Source organism: Amblyraja radiata, chromosome 20, assembly GCF_010909765.2.
Source record: "Amblyraja radiata isolate CabotCenter1 chromosome 20, sAmbRad1.1.pri, whole genome shotgun sequence".
Lineage (NCBI taxonomy): Eukaryota > Metazoa > Chordata > Chondrichthyes > Rajiformes > Rajidae > Amblyraja > Amblyraja radiata.
The window spans coordinates 2,121,300-2,138,899 of record NC_045975.1 but is presented as its reverse complement, the minus strand read 5'-3'; the positions used below and the strand labels follow the sequence as shown (position 1 = coordinate 2,138,899).

Here is a 17,600-nt window from a genome sequence, read left to right as displayed (position 1 = left end):
AGACACCAGCAGGAATTCTACACAGATGTGGTCGCTCGCCTTCGCACTGAGCTTCATGATGGAGCTTTGGAACAAGGCAACGTCATTCACCTCGACGGGCACTGACTGAACACTCCATTGATGGTAAAGCACACGGCATTGGGGGTTCAGTATTGATGTGGATAGAGAACTGGCTGGCAGACAGGAAGTAAAGAGTAGGAGTAAACGGGTCCTTTTCAGATGGCAGGCAGTGACTAGTGGGGTACCGCAAGGCTCAGTGCTGGGACCCCAGCTATTTACAATATATATTAATGATCTGGATGAGGGAATTGAATGCAACATCTCGGATGACACGAAGCTGGGGGGCAGTGTTAGCTGTGAGGAGGGTGCTAGGAGGTTGCAAGGTGACAAGGTGACTTGGATAGGTTGGGTGAGTGGGCAAATGCATGGCAGATGCAGTATAATGTGGATAAATGTGAGGTTATCCACTTTGGTGGCAAAAACAGGAAAGTAGACAATATCTGAATGGTGGCCAATTAGGAAAAGGGGAGTTGCAACGAGACCTGGGTGTCATGGTACACCAGTCATTGAAAGTAGGAATGCAGGTGCAGCAGGCAGTGAAGAAAGCAAATGGTATGTTAGCATTCATAGCAAAATGATTTGAGTATAAGAGCAGGGAGGTTCTACTGCAGTTGTACAGGGTCTTGGTGAGACCACACCTGGAGTATTGCGTACAGTTTTGGTCTCCTAATCTGAGGAAAGACATTCTTGCCATAGAGGGAGTACAGAGAAGGTTCACCAGACTGATTCCTGGAATGTCATGACTTTCATATGAAGAAAGACTGGATAGACTCGGCTTGTACACGCTAGAAAATAGAAGATTGAGGGGGGATCTTATAGAAACTTACAAAATTCTTAAGGGGTTGGACAGGCTAGATGCAGGAAGATTGTTCCCGATGTTGGGGAAGTCCAGAACAAGGGATCACAGTTTAAGGATAAGGGGGAAATCTTTTAGGACCGAGATGAGAAAATCATTTTTTACACAGAGAGTGGTGAATCTGTGGAATTCTCTGCCACAGAAGGTAGTTGAGGCCAGTTCATTGGCTATATTTAAGAGGGAGTTAGATGTGGCCCTTGTGGCTAAAGGGATCAGGGGGTATGGAGAGAAGGCAGGTACGGGATACTGAGTTGGATGATCAGCCATGATCATATTGAATGGTGGTGCAGGCTCGAAGGGCCGAATGGCCTACTCCTGCACCTATTGTCTTTGTTTCTATGTTTCTATGTAATGTACATTTCTGAAGCAGGAGGGCGTGAAAAGCTGCCCAGCCGCTGTAGTCATGGTATGTGTACACGTTCCCTATCATCCTCAGCAGCATCATCACTTTGTGTGTGTATACGTTCCCGATCATCCTCAGCAGCATCATCACTTTGTGTGTGTACACGTTCCCTATCATCCTCAGCAGCATCATCACTTTGAATGGACAAACCTTAAATATAATATTTCTTACCTGCGTTAAGGCAAAGGGGTGTGTAACTTGGCCAATGAGAACTTGCCGTAGGTTTCCATTCAAGTCGCAGCTTTCTATTCTGTCTAAGTGGGCATCCACCCAGTAGATCCTGCCAGGAAGAATTGTAATATTTATATATGTATTACAGAGGGCTCTGACACACGACATCATCGTAGATTTAATCCCATCAATAGGAGATTACTCCAATCACAGCTCCAGCCTGAATGTACTTCAATCTGCATTTTAACATCATACCGAATTGCACACGGCATTGGGGGTTCAGTATTGATGTGGATAGAGAACTGGCTGGCAAACAGGAAGCAAAGAGTAGGAGTAAACGGGTCCTTTTCACAATGGCAGGCAGTGACTAGTGGGGTACCGCAAGGCTCAGTGCTGGGACCCCAGCTATTTACAATATATATTAATGATCTGGATGGGGGAATTGAAGGCAATATCTCCAAGTTTGCGGATGACACTAAGCTGGGGGGCAGTGTTAGCTGTGAGGAGGATGCTAGGAGACTGCAAGGTGACTTGGATAGGCTGGGTGAGTGGGCAAATGTTTGGCAGATGCAGTATAATGTGGATAAATGTGAGGTTATCCATTTTGGTGGCAAAAACAGGAAAGCAGACTATTATCTAAATGGTGGCCGACTAGGAAAAGGGGAGATGCAACGAGACCTGGGTGTCATGGTACACCAGTCATTGAAAGTAGGCATGCAGGTGCAGCAGGCAGTGAAGAAAGCGAATGGTATGTTAGCTTTCATAGCAAAAGGATTTGAGTATTGGAGCAGGGAGGTTCTACTGCAGTTGTACAGGGTCTTGGTGAGACCACACCTGGAGTATTGCGTACAGTTTTGGTCTCCAAATCTGAGGAAGGACATTATTGCCATAGAGGGAGTGCAGAGAAGGTTCACCAGACTGATTCCTGGGATGTCAGGACTGTCTTATGAAGAAAGACTGGATAGACTTGGTTTATACCCTCTAGAATTTAGGAGATTGAGAGGGGATCTTATAGAAACTTACAAAATTCTTAAGGGGTTGAACAGGCTAGATGCAGGAAGATTGCTCCCGATGTTGGGGAAGTCCAGGACAAGGGGTCACAGCTTAAGGATAAGGGGGAAATCCTTTAAAACCGAGATGAGAAGAACTTTTTTCACACAGAGGGTGGTGAATCTCTGGAACTCTCTGCCACAGAGGGTAGTCGAGGCCAGTTCATTGGCTATATTTAAGAGGGAGTTAGATGTGGCCCTTGTGGCTAAGGGGATCAGAGGGTATGGAGAGAAGGCAGGTACGGGATACTGAGTTGGATGATCAGCCATGATCATATTGAATGGCGGTGCAGGCTCGAAGGGCCGAATGGCCTACTCCTGCACCTAATTTCTATGTCTATGTTTCTATGTTTTCTGAATAATATGTTTAGTTTAGAGAAACAGTATGGAAGCAGGCCCTTCGGCCCACCGAGTCAATGCTGACCATCGATCACCCTAGTGATCTATTAGCCATCGATTACGCTAGTCCTATATTATCCCACTTACTCATCCACTCCCTGCACACTGAGGGCAGCTTACAGCAGCCAATTAGCCTACAAACCCACACGTCTATGGGATGTGCGCGGAAACCGCAGCCCCTGGAGGAAACCCACAGTCACGAAGAACGTGCAAACTCCACACAGACAGCACTCGAGGTCAGGATTGAACCCGAGTCTCTGGCGCTGTGAGGCCACTGTGCTGCCGTAAATTCAATCCAACAAACCATCAAACTGCTAGTTTCCAGCTACGATGCACCACTGGAGTAGAACATCTGGCAAGGAGCCAGGGTGGAAGAAAGCTTTACTTCATAACCTGAATCAGCTAGTTGAGTTGCTGCTCTCGCGTGCTCCTGATGCATTGATTATCTGATCGCCAGTTTACACGTTTGGCTTTTTCTCAGCTCACCTCCTTGTGTCATAATCCAAGGTTAAACCGTTGGGCCAGCCTAGATCAGTGTTGATGAGAACCTTGCGGTCTGTGCCATCCAGCTGTGCACGCTCGATTTTGGCAAGATTTCCCCAGTCTGTCCAGAATAGATACCTAGAGGAAAATTCACAAAGAACAACGTTCACCTTTATTGGTTTCACACAAACCGATTATTTCATAGTTACAGATCTCAGACATACACACCCATTATCAAATGAAGTGTAACTTTACTTTGCAGTTTCACTCAATGACCTTGTACTTTTCTAACATTACACACTGTCGAGTATATCAGCAGCTGGAGCAAATGATTCTTATTGATCTATCGAAGCAAACCATCAGTAACATTGATTCTGCATTGTAGTTCCAACTACAGGAGCGTTACTCTTTCATATATTGTGGGACAAAAATCAAAACCAAGTGCAGACAGAAATATGTTCTCACTTTGAAGTTGGTTTTGGAGAGTTTAAGGGGTAAAGCCCCCTAGAGCATCTGCTGGCTTCTATAGTTTAGATTCATATAGTACAGACACAGGCCCTTTGGCCCAACTTGCCCATACAGACCAAGATGCCCCATCTACACTAGTCCAACCAGTCCACGTTTGTCCCATACCCTTCTAAACATTTCCCATTCATTGAGTTAAATAGAGCTCTTAGGGATAGCGGAGTTAAGGGATATGGAGAGAAGGCAGGAACGGGGTACTGATTGGGGATGATCAGCCATGTTCACAGTGAATGGCGGTGCTGGCTCGAAGAGCCGAATGGCCCACTCCTGCACCTATTGTCTATTGTCTATCTGTCCAAATGTATTTTAAATGTTGTTATAGTACCTATAGTTTAGAGATACAGCATAGAAACAGGCCCTTCGGCCCATCACGTCCACACTGACCATTGCCTTGATATGAGACTGTTTCTCTTTTAATATAAATGATCCGTGCATAAACTTTTATAAACTTTGCTGAATTTAAGATGGGTTTAACGCTTCAACACTTGCCTCACTGGGATGTCATTGGTAAACCAGTATATTTAGCTCAAAGTTGAGCAAAAACATCCAGAAAATGGCAATTTATTCTCCATTCAGATTGCACTGAAATTATTGAATACATTGTAATATGGCCTTAATTTAGAATGGAAATATGGAACATAATGCAACTTATCAATAGGACTTTGTACAACAACATTGAGGAAAGATTTGCTCACCCCTTCCTGGGGAAGACAGCGATGGCCCTGGGTTCGTCCAGGCTGTTGTTGATCAGCACCTTGCGGCAGCTTCCATCCAGCCACGACACCTCAATGGTGTTTCTGCCCGTGTCTGTCCAGTACAGATTCCTTGCCACCCAGTCTATGGCCAAGCCATCCGTCGTCTTTAGACCCTGGCTAATCACCGTCTTCATGCCACTGCCGTTAAGGTTCGCACTTCTGGTAAACCAACAATGCAGACTTGTTTAAAGATGGGAAAGATCAGGACTCAGAACCCCAGTTATACAAATCATTAAAGTCAAGTGCACAAGTACAGCAGGAAACCAAAATGATTCACCATTCAGACACTTGCTCAGACTCCACCAGAACCATAGATCAGGCAGGACATACAGATAGTGAACTGGTCCATCCCAGCTTCACAGAATATACAACAGTACAGCACAGGAAGGTTTAGGTTTGTTATTGCCTTGCGTACCGAGCTAGAGTGAAACACTTTGCTTTGCACACTATCCAATCAGATCTGCTAATACCCCCATACATAAATACAATCGTCAAACTCCAGGACAATAGGTAGAGCAAAGGGGAAGGTACAGATGAAGGGGTGTGCGTTATGTGCAGGAAGGTCAATGAATGAATACGTTTATTGGCCAAGTATTCACATATAAGGAATTTGCCTTGGTGCTTCATGTTCGACACTGACATTGTGGGCAAAGGGCTTGTTTTTGTGGTGTCGGTAGAGACAAAATGCTGGAGTAACTCAGCGGGTCAGGCAGCATCTGTGGAGAACATGGATAGGTGACGTTTCACAGAGTGCTGGAGTAACTCAGCGGGTCAGGCAGCATCTGTGGAGAACATGGATAGGTGACGTTTCACAGAGTGCTGGAGTAACTCAGCAGGTCAGGCAGCATCTGTGGAGAACATGGATAGGTGACGTTTTGGGATGGAACCTTTCTTCAGACTAAAGGATGAGGGGCCGATTGGAGGCGAGAAAAGGCCAGAATAGATCTGATGAGCTCATGAAGGGTGGAGTCCATAATGGCCCAGTGTTGGCTGGGGAAGAGAGGGATACGAGGATGGGAACAGTGGTTCGAGTACTGTTCTATGTTCTAGATGTCAGCAAATGGCCATTTATTGTTGCTAAGTGGGCAGGTTATTCAAGGATGAAGATCTGTGTAAATCAGCCAATGCTCATCCTTACCTGATGACATCCAGGAAGACATCTGTGTAATAAACCTTCATCTCCACACTGTCGTAGTCGAGGGAGATGACATTGTGGAGCTCAGGAACAGGCACGTGTACATCGGTGTAATCTCTGGTGTCCAGAGAGATGCGGCGGATGCTGCCACGGCTGGAGAACAGCAGGTAGGTCTCAGGGGCATTGTCACATGTTCTCCCATCAGTCTTCATTTGGATCCCCGTTGGACAGGCACACCTGATGCCGTTAGGTCGGGGCAGGCACAGGTGGCTGCAGCCTCCGTTCCTCACACCACACTTGTTAAAACCTGCAGAGAAGAAACACAAAGTCTGAACAGCGTAGACACTAGGAACTGCAGGTGCTGCTTTACAGAAAAAGACACAATGTGCTGGAGTAACTCAGCAAGCTCAATGTGGGAATGGGAAGAGGAGATGAAATGGTTAGCAACAGGGAGATCCAGCAGGCCTTGGCAGTCCAAACAATGTCAAATCTCTTACCCAGGACACGCAAGGCCTATGGAGAGATCGTCTACAGCACAGACATTGTGGGCTGAATGGCCTGTTGCTGAGCTGTTCTATGTTCTATAATACTACCAGGAGTATATTTAAGGTAAAGCATTTCCTGCATTCAGTTTATCAATTTGATACGATGTATAATTCATCGTATATTAGTAGTCGGCCCCTCTCGGTCATGACTGACCATGGGTGATGCATCCTGGTCAGATGCAAGCCTGGGCGATGTCATATGGAGGACAGACATGCAGCATGTCCCCCCTCTCCACGTCGCTGATCGATCCAAAGGAACAGCAGGGCCGTTACAGTTTGGCACCAGCGCCGTCGCAGGAGCTGCCAGAGCGAGGTTGTAGACAACGACGAACTGCCTTATGGACTCCGACTCCGGATTTTCTTGAGGTTTACTCCTGGAGCCTTTTCCATGATTGGATATGGCCACAAGGCAGTGGAGGTTTTAAATCAGAGTTTTCCCTCTCCTAGATGGACTGCCTTCCCAGGCTGACGAGCCCCATCTGCCCGAGACTCGTGGGGGCGGGAGCGTCTACCTTCCCGTGCAGGTCTATAGCACCTGCCCACTGTTACACTGTTTAAAACAACAGCGATGCCATTTTAATCCTGGGTATAATTTTATCTTCATGATATTTCAATTATTTTCAGCAAACATTGCAAGAATATTCAAAGTTGCCATTTGCAATAGTTGTATCTCACAATAAAGCTGTTTTGAGGAGCTGTTGTGAGGACCTTCCACAGGCCGGGCCTGACCAACTGACCGACGGCAAGAGGAACTAATCTGGTTCATGGCTGGGTTCCGTCAGCAGATCCATGTGCACTGACAGACAGCTGGGAAACTGGGGCCAAGGTAGACAGCAGACACTTGGCGGAGAAGACAAGGGAAGGTGGTCCAGGGGTCGGAGAGGAATAGGCAGTGGGGTGTAAGAAAGATTGACCCACCTACGCTCAGAGAAATCATTAGCTCAGTCATTTTCCACAACGGTGACATGAAAATATATGACGATATATATTTACACAGCGTAATAAGGTTTTCACAGATGGAAAAATTTGCGCAGGTGGGAATTGTTTTTATTATTTATGTATTGACATTGGGAGGGGAATGGGGAGTGCAGGGGAGAGATAAGTTGTTTTGCCTTCCATCACAGCGAGGAGGAGATGCGCTGTGATGGATGTCTGTGTAAATTGTGTTGTGTCTTGGGTCTTTTTTTCTTGTGTGTATGACTGCAGAAACAACATTTCATTTGAGCCACTATGAGGTTCAAGTGACAAATAAATTGTATTGTGTATTGTAGATCTGAGGTGACCAGAGCAGGAGTCGGCCCAGACTGCCCTGCTATTCAATCCAGCATGGAACTGCTGATGGCGGTTTATCAAAACGGACTCAACGTGCTGGAGTAACTCAGCGGGTCAGGCAGCATCTGTGGAGAACATGGATAGGTGACGTTTCACAGAGTGCTGGAGTAACTCAGCAGGTCAGGCAGCATCTGTGGAGAACATGGATAGGTGACGTTTCTCAGAGTGCTGGAGTAACTCAGCAGGTCAGGCAGCATCTGTGGAGAACATGGATAGGTGACGTTTCGGGTTCGGACCCTTCTCAATATGAATAAGCGATGTCTCAGTTCAGGACCCTTCCCAAAAGGGTCCCAATCTGAAACGTCACCTATCCGTGTTCTCCAGAGGTGCTACCTGACCCGTTGAGTTACTCCAGCACTTTGTGTCTTTCATGGATAATGTGATCTTGGCCACAACTCCAGCCCTCTTATCCTTTGATGCCCCAACAAAAAATATCTCAGCCCAGCATATATTCAACAACACATGCTCCACAGCGCCCAAGTGTTAGAGCGTTCCAAAGATTCATCACTCTTTGACAGCCATGCCTCCTCATCTCTGTCTGACCCTCACCCTGGCATTTAGTTCCAGATTTCCCCTGAAGGGACTCTCGTCCCCACACAGTCTCCATATTTCAGTATGAAAGTGAGAATGAACCAGGTAGCTGGACTGCGGCCGTGTGAATGGAACTTACCGAGGGGTTGACCGCGGTCGATGGCTTGGATGTCCATGAGTCCCGGCAGGTTGCCTCGCACTGTAATCATGTCGCCACCCGTGTTCTTGTCGGCCCGTTGGATGCTTCGAGTCTGCCAGTCTGTCCAATAAATGTGATGGCCAAGCAGCGTCAGGCCGTACGGATGCTGGACAGGAGTGACCAGAGTTTTGCGGCTTGTTCCGTTCAGGTCCGCTGCCTCAATACGCTGTGTAATGGGATAGAAAATCAATGTGGAAAAACTGCACGGATTCTCAGTCAGTTCTTTAAACAATCAAAGTGCCATCTTGTCATGGAGTCACACAAGGCCCTTCGGCCCAACCTGTCCATGCTAACCAAGACGTCCCATTACATTAGTCCCACCTGCCTGCATTTGGCTTCGAGAGAGAGCTAGATAGGGCTCTTAAAGATAACGGAGTCAAGGGGGTATGGGGAGAAGGCAGGAACGGGGTACAGATTGGGGATACACAAAAATGCTGGAGAAAATCAGCGGGTGCAGCAGCATCTATGGAGTGAAGGAAATAGGCAACGTTTCAGGCCGAAACCCTGATGGAAATAGGCAACGTTTCGGGCTGAAACACGGAAGGGTTTCGGCCCGAAACGTTGCCTATTTCCTTCGCTCCATGGATGCTGCTGCACCCGCTGAGTTTCTCCAGCATTTTTGTGTACCTTCGATTTCCCAGCATCTGCAGTTCCTTCTTAAATACTGTTTGGGGATGATCAGCCATGATCACATTGAATGGCGGTCAGTGCTGGCTCGAAGGGCCGAATGGCCTACTCCTGCACCTATTGTCTATGCCCATTTAAAACTTTCCGATCCATGTACCTGTCCAAATGTCTTTTAAATGGTGTTATATACTTGCCTCAACTACTTCCTCTGGCAGCTCATTCCATATCCCCACCCTCTGAATGAAACAGTTGCACCAAGGGTTCCTCTTAAATATTTCCCCCCTCACCTTAACCCTCTGGTTCTTAATCTACACCGGATAAACCATTTCTGTACATTCATCCTATCGAATCCCCTCATGATGTTACACACCTCTATATAACACCACCCCACAGTCTCCTGCGCTCCAAGGAATAATGTTCAACATGTCTTGCTATAGCTTAGGCCCTCAAGTCCTGACAACATCCTTGTAAATTGTCTCTGCACTCTTTACAGACTAATAACATCCTTACTACGGCTGGGTGACCAAGATGGAACACAATATTCAAAGACGTTGGCCTCATCCTCCAGTGTTCAGAGCTCAAAGCTCTTTTTACAAAATTTGTCTTTTGTGAAAAGGATAGCACCTATCATTTTATTTTAATGTCACAGTGCAATGACTGGAACATAAAAAACATGTGGGGAAAACCATCAGTATTACAGTAATATAACTTCAGGAAGCATCACATCTGTGAAGTGGGTTGTGGGGAGAAGGCAGGAGAATGGGGTTGAGAGGGAAAGATAGATCAGCCATGATTGAATGGTGCAGTAGACGTGATGGGCCGAATGGCCTAATTCTGCTCCTAGAGCTTATGAAATGGAACCTCACATTGGTTACCCAGCACATTCTCGTACAGTGTAACTGCATGTACCTCAGTGTGTGCAGCAGCCACAGATCTAACTGCATGTACCTCAGTGTGTGCATCCGCCCACAGTAGTCGAGACGACACTTTGTCAATGACCAGACCATTGGGCCAGCCCAGGTTATTGTTGATGAGAATGGTCCTGTCTGATCCATCCATTGCTGCACGCTCTAGTTTGGCATGTTCTCCCCAGTCTGTCCAATACATGTATCTGGGAACAAACAACATAGATACAAGCATTAACTAGAAGGCAATGGTCTTTAGTTTAGAGATACAGCGCGGAAACAGGCCCTTCGGCCCACCGAGTCCGCACCGACCAGCGATCCCCGCACACAAACACTATCCTACACACACTTGGGACAAATTACAATTACAGGTATACCAAGCCAATGAACCTACAAACCTGTACATCTTTGGAGTGATGTCTTTCTACAAAGTAGTATGATTTAACCTGACCATCAGCAACTTGGATTGTTTTCTCTGAAGAGAGACCAGAAGGAAGTATTTAAAGTTATGAAGGGCAGAGATAGGGTGGGCAGTCTGAACCTCCCCCCAGCGTGGAAATGTCAAAGACAGAGGAAGGGGGGAAGGGGCGCAGCTTTACGGTGAGAGGGGCAAAGTTTAAAGGGGATGCGCAGAGCAAGTTATTTTGTAACAAAAGGGGCGCTGGGGGTCTGGAATGTGCTGCATGGTGCTGGAGGCAGATACGGACTTTGTTTAAAGGCACATTTGGTCATTTATATAAAGAATTGTGTCTGATATAGATGACACCGAATCCAGTAAAACTACCATGGTAAAATCACAAGGTAGATAAAATGCTGGAGAAACTCAGCGGGTGAGGCAGCATCTATGGAGCGAAGGAATAGGTGACGTTTCGGGTCGAGACCCTTCACTGTTTTTGGAGAGAGGAGGAGAACACTTCTTCAAAGTAGGCGTACCTTGAGGAGATTGCGCAGTGAAGTAGACAAAATGTTTAAGAAGGAACTGCAGATGTTGGAAAAATCGTGGGTAGATAAAAATACTGGAGAAACCCAGCGGGACAGGCAACATCTATGGAGCAAAGGGATAGGTGACGTTTCGTGTCTCAACCCAAAACACCACTCATTCCTTCTCTCCAGAGATGCCGCCTGTCCCGCTGAGTTACTCCAGCTTTTTGTGTCTACCTATATTCATAGTTTAGTTTACTGTCATGAGTATTGAGCTACAGTGAAAAGCCTTTAGTTGTGAGCTAACCAGTCAGCAGAAAGACAAAACATGATTACAATCGAGCTGTTCATAGTGTACAGATAAAAGGAATAACGTTCAGTAGAAGTTAAAAGTCCAGTAAAGTCCGATTAAAGATAGTCTGTGAGGGTCTCCAATGAGATGGACAGTAGCTCAAGACCACTCTCCAGTTGTAGGTAGGATGGTTCAGTTGCCTGATACCAGTCGGGAAGAAACTGTCCCTGAATCTGGAGGTGTGCGTTCGTTTACACACTTCTGTACCTCTTGCCTGATGGGAGAGGGGAGAAGAGGGAGTGACCGGGGTGAGACTGGTCCTTGATGATGCTGCTGGCCTTGCCGAGGCAGCGTGAGGTGTAGAGGGAGTCAATGGAAGGGAGGTTGGTTTGTGTAATGGTCTGGGCTGCATCCACACCCATGTTCTCCACAGATGCTGCCTGACCCGCTGAGTTACTCCAGCACTCTGTGAAACGTCACCTATCCATGTTCTCCAGAGATGCTGCCTGACCCGCTGAGTTACTCCAGCACTCTGAAACGTCACCTATCCATGTTATCCAGAGATGCTGCCTGACCCGCTGAGTTACTCCAGCATTCTGTGAAACGTCACCTATCCATGTTCTCCACAGATGCTGCCTGACCCGCTGAGTTATTGTTCATTATTGATCTGAGACATCTCCACTCACCCTTTCTCGTGGTGAAGAGCAATAGCTCTCGGACTGTCCAAGTTTTCCCAGATCAGAACCTTTCTCATTGTTCCATCCAAATTAGCAACTTCAATCCTGTTGGTGCCGGTGTCTGTCCAGTATATTTTACGGCCGTTGGCATCCACTGCCAGACCATCAGTGGTCATTAGCCCTTGGGGGAGAGAGAGAGAGCAGTAGCTATAGAATATGTCGCTCCAACTGCAGCTTACTTTACAACCATTGAGTGAACATTTCAATACATTCAATGATACATTTATTACTACCCAAAAAAGCTATGTCGACTTTAGAGATACAGCACGGAAACAGGCCCTTTGGCCCATCGAGTCCGCGCCGACCAGCGATCACCCGTACATTAGCACTATGCTACACACTAGGGACAATTTGTATTTATAACTTACGGAAGCCAATTAACATTCAAACGTGTACGTCTTTGGAGAGTGGGAGGAAACCGGAGCACCTGGAGAAAACCCACGCGGTCACATTGTGAACGTGCAAACTCCGTACAGACAGCAGCTGCAGTGAGGATTGAACCTGAGTCCCTGGCGCTGTAAGGCAGCCACTCTACCCAACAGCAAGGCCACTGTGCCGCACTAGTATTTTGATATTAAATATTTTGATACAATATTTTTTTTTTTAATAGAAATAAAGCTACATATTTGTCCAAGTGATGGGTTAATATGTGTAATTGATAATTTGTCTAAACCAGAGCCCAGTATGGTTCTGTACAGCAGAGGTGCAGCATCTCCTCTGTATTGTTTCTGGAAACACTTCATATTTCATCATTATTTGTAGACTAATTAATCACCAATAGGTTGTTGTGCTTTGCTTGCCATCAATGCTCGGATTGCATTTGATCTGAGCTTGTTTAGCTTCCCACATCAGTTCATGACCGCTCCAAACTCTCCCCACTGCTCGTGTTCACAACTTCCAAAGATGTCCCACTGTGCGATGGAACAAGTTGCAGACACTCTCAGCTCACTCACCTGTGTTCACAATATCTTCCTGCTGCGATCCATTCAGACTGGCTCTGCTAATTGTATTCAGAGTGCTGTCTGACCAGTACACCTTGCCTGAAATAAAAGGATATTGCATTAGCAGGAAGGATTGATCTGTGAAGACTTTAACTGGTCAGCCTAGCTTCAACAAAACAAAATGTATAAAGACAAAAGGAGAGCTTGCCAAAAAGAACAAGGGTTTACAATGCAACTCAAATCACAGCAAAACAGTGAACAACATTTCTAGGTTTTAAGAATAAGGGGTAAGCCATTTAGAACGGAGACGAAGAAACACTTTTTCCTCACAGAGAGTGGTGAGTCTGTGGAATTCTCTGCCTCCGAGGGCGGTGGAGGTCGATTCTCTGGATGCTTTCAAGAGAGAGCTAGATAGGGCTCTTAAAGATAGCGGAGTCAGGGGATATCGGGAGAAGGCAGGAACGGGGTACTGATTGTGGATGATCAGCCATGATCACATTGAATGGCGGTGCAGGCTCGAAGGGCCGAATGGCCTACTCCTACACCTATTGTCTATGTTTCTCTTCCCCTCATGATTTTGTACACCTCTATACAATCACCCCTCATCCACCTGCACTCCGAGGAATCAAGTCGTAGCCTGCCCAACCTCTCCCTCTAGTTCACACCCTGCGTGCCACTGAGGTGAAGCTGGGTCATTCCCAAACATGAGATGGCAGCTCATCAACATGATTCCCTACAACAGCTGGGCTGAGGTGATGCAGAAGACTTGTATTTATTGGTAGCTCATTGCAGATGACCAACTAATTGAATCATTGCGATGGGCAAGCATTTATATTCTGGTAAATATCAAACAAAGTGTTTACATATACAACCAATCACCTTCTTTAGGATCGACTCCGATTGCAATGGTGTTTTTCATGGAGTCATTGACGGCCAGCACCACGTCAGCATAGTAGGGGATATCGAGTGAGACCATCCGGACATCCGTTCTCCGAGCAAATATCAGGAAGCTGCTCATACCTGGAGAAATGCAAGAGAGATGATGGAAATGTTCTGCAGAAAGACAATAGACAATAGGTGCAGGAGTAGGCCATTCGGCCCTTCGAGCCAGCACCGCCATTCAATGTGATCATGGCTGATCATCCACAATCAGTACCCCGTTCCTGCCTTTTCCCCATATCCCCTGACTCTGCTATCTTTAAGAGCCCTATCTCGCTCTCTCTTGAAAGTATCTAGAGAACCGGCCTCCACCGCCCTCTGAGGTAGAGAATTCCACAGACTCACAACTCTGTGTGAAAAAGTGTTTCCTTATCTCCATTCTAAATGGCTTACCCCTTATTCTTAAACTGTGGCCCCTGGTTCTGGACTCCCCCAACATCGGGAACATGTTTCCTGCCTCTAGAGATGGAAAAATATTCCTCAACTATTAGACCATCTGCTCGGGCATCAGGGAACTGCAGGTGCTGCTTTAGAGAGAAAAAGACACAAAGTGCTGGAGTAACTCAGCGGGTCAGGCAGCATCTCTGGAGAACATGGATAGGTGATGTTTTGGGTCAGGACTTGTCTTCAGAATGGTGAGTGTGAAGAAGATTCTCAAGCATGTACATCACCTATCCATGTTCTCCAGAGATATTGCCTGACCCGCTGGGTTACTCCAGCACTTTCTGCAAAAATACTCATGTAATGCGTTTAAGAGTTGGGTGTTTTCTGCAATTTACCCCATGCCCCAAGGTGAAACAAAGAGCACAATGTTCACACCTTGTAGATATAGGTGGCAAATAACAGCAGACATCCAGAGACGTACAACAATGTCGGTTTAATTTCTGACAATCAGCAGTCACTTTTAGCAAAAATGCTTCAGCTGTCTTTTCTCGGTAATGAAAGGACATTTAATGATGTGAAATGCCACTGTGTGCCAGGTGTGGAGAGAGGAGAATCAGCTTACCAGGCGCACACGTCTTGCCATCAGCAAGGAGGTTGATGCCAGTGGGGCAGGCACAACTGTGGCCTCTGGGCAGCGGAGCCAGGAGACAGAGGTGGCTGCAGCCTCCATTGTTGATATTACACAGGGTAGCCACTGTGAATGACACAAAGAACAATCCGTTACAATAACCACTGCAGGATGAGACACAGTAGTTTCCCTTTGTCCAACTTAATGCATCACAATTTACATTGAATCATAGAGTATAGTACAGCACAGGAACAGGCCCTTCGGCCCACAATGCCAGGAAGCGAGCGGGCAAGATCATCTCTGACCCCTCTCACCCTGGCCACATACTCTTTGAATCACTTCCCTCTGGAAGGCGACTCCGGACTGTCAAAGCTGCCACAGCCAGACATAAAAACAGTTTTTATCCACAAGTAGTTGCTCTACTCAATAACCAGAAATCTGTGGCCTCCCTTTGATCTGGTATTTTGTTGGTTCACCAGCTTGATCAATGGAGTTTTATCATTAATGTTTTATTATTATTCATGTTTAGTGTTTACTGAGTCATTCGCAACTGTCACTGTGTGTCATGTTGTTACTTGTGGGCGGAGCACCAAGGCAAATTCCTTGTATGTGAATACTTGGCCAATAAACTTACTTACTTACAATGTCTGTGCTGACCATGATGCCAAGACCAATGCCTACCTTATTTATTCATTCATTCATCCCGCCATCCCCTGCATATCCGTACACCAAGGTAAGTCTCTTAAATACCAGACCACATTGCCTCCGCTACCACCCCCAGCACCACCCTCTCACCCCACACATCTCCTTTAAACATTGCCTCTCTCACCTGAAAGCTATGACCTTACTTGATCCTTACATCCTAGGATAAGGATTGTGACTGTCTACCCTATCTATACCATCTATATATTATATACTTGTATCAGGTCTCCACACAACCTCCTGCATCCCAGAGAAAGCGATCCACCCTGTCTCTGCAGCTAATCCCGGCATCATGCTGGCAAACCTCCTCTGCACCATTTCCAAAGCTTCCATAATCATTGCTGTAATGGGGTGATGAGAACTGCATGTAATACAGCAGGTACAGCCTAATCAAAGTCCCATGAAGCTGCCTCGTGACTTCCTGACTCTTGTACTCAATGTCTGAACCAATGAAGTCAAGTGTACCATACGCCTTCTTTACCACTATCTACCTGAGTGGCCATTTATCTTGTGGTGTTTAGGCTGCGGTGGATGTTTGTGTTAAATTATGATTGTGTTTTAGTGTGTTCTTTTTCATTGTACCGCTGCTGGCAAATTCATTTCACTTGCACTTTATGTGCAAGTGACGAATAAAACTGAGTATTGATTGTATTGTTTTTTTCAGGGAGTTATGTATTGGATCCCAAGATGCTTCTACATCAATGCTGTTAAGGGTCTTGCCATTAATTGTATATTTTCCCCTTGCATTCGACCTCCCAAAGTACAACACCGCACTCTTGCACGGATTAAACTCCATCTGCCATTTCTCTGCCCATTTCAGCAGCTGAACGTTAGTTATACTGCTGTACACTTTGGCAGCCGTGCTCACAGTCCACAACCCCAGCAATCCCAGTGTCACCTGCAAACCTACAAGCCAACCCGTCCCCACTTGCATCCAAGTCATTTTATCTTTCATAAGCAGAGTTCCAGTTCCGTTCTCCTTACCCGACATGCGTTGCCGATGAAACATGTGAATATCCATGAGGTTTTCCAGGTTTTCCCTCAGTACCACACGTCCTAAGCCGGTGTATTTATCCGCACTCTGGATGTTCTTTGATTGCCAGTCAGTCCAGTAGATCTTGTCATTGTGTATCGTCAGTCCAAAGGGGTGAGGCAGCTGACTGCCAATCAGAACCTAGGAGAGAGTGGCAATAACTTTACCGACTGCAATGGAGGAGAGGGACAATTGACATCAGAGCGGACTGTCCATAACTTAAAGCATGCACATGGTCAACATGCAGCCCAACTTGAGAAGTTAAACATTATTAGCATGATTACATTGCAATGAAGTGCCAATGAGCATTTGCAACCAGGTGGCACTTCACACTGCCGCAATAAATAAGTCGACATAATCAAAGATGTCACCCCCCACCCACCCCAGTAATTCCTCTTCTTCCCGCTCCCGTCCAGCAGAGGGTACAGAAGCTTGAAAGCGCGCACCACCAGACTCAGGAACAGCTTCTTCCCCTCTGTTATCAGGCTTCTGAATGGTCCTTCCATCAGCTAGGGCACTATCCGATTCACCTCTACCCCATTGCGGACATTGGACTTTGTCTGTGGAACTGATGCGCTACAATGCTGAGAACTATATTCTGCACTCTGTATCTTCCCCTTTGCTCCACCTGTTGGACTGGGGTTTGACGATTGTATTTATGTACAGAATTAGCTGATCTAATTGGATAACAACCAAAAACAAAACTCTTCACTGTACCTCAGCACACGTGACAATAATAAACCTAAACCTCTGCCCCTCTGAAGGGGTCTCCAATTATATACAACTGCCAGCATTTCTCCTGAAGGGGTCTCCAATTATCTACAACTGCCAGCATTTCTCCTGAAGGGGTCTCCAATTATCTACAACTGCCAGCATTTCCCCAGAAGGTGCAGGAGTGAATCAAATGAAGATGACTAACATCAGTGGTGTTTATCAAAGTTAAATTACTGGTGACGCTGCCGTACCCGCCTTGCAGTTCCGTTCAGGTTGGCATATTCGATGGTCTTCATGCCCGCATCTGCCCAGTACAGCCTCTCTGTGCCATAGT

General features: G+C 46.4%; 1 protein-coding gene across 4 annotated transcripts in view; it reads right to left on the bottom strand.

The window, feature by feature from the left end:
• lrp4 (LDL receptor related protein 4) overlaps positions 1–17,600 on the bottom strand; it is a 203,954-nt gene that overhangs the window by 24,742 nt on the left and 161,612 nt on the right. For all 4 annotated transcript variants that reach the window (XM_033038628.1, XM_033038629.1, XM_033038630.1 and 1 more), the window contains exons 20-31: positions 17,518–17,600; positions 16,504–16,693; positions 14,812–14,943; positions 13,746–13,886; positions 12,879–12,965; positions 11,875–12,046; positions 10,019–10,181; positions 8,384–8,609; positions 5,840–6,143; positions 4,642–4,860; positions 3,425–3,559; positions 1,491–1,599 (exon numbers count right to left, since the gene is read on the bottom strand). The exon at positions 17,518–17,600 is cut by the window's right edge and continues 119 nt beyond it. In XM_033038628.1, the coding sequence (XP_032894519.1) occupies positions 1,491–1,599; positions 3,425–3,559; positions 4,642–4,860; positions 5,840–6,143; positions 8,384–8,609; positions 10,019–10,181; positions 11,875–12,046; positions 12,879–12,965; positions 13,746–13,886; positions 14,812–14,943; positions 16,504–16,693; positions 17,518–17,600 (1,961 nt within the window). The remainder of the gene's footprint in view (positions 1–1,490; positions 1,600–3,424; positions 3,560–4,641; positions 4,861–5,839; positions 6,144–8,383; positions 8,610–10,018; positions 10,182–11,874; positions 12,047–12,878; positions 12,966–13,745; positions 13,887–14,811; positions 14,944–16,503; positions 16,694–17,517) is intronic.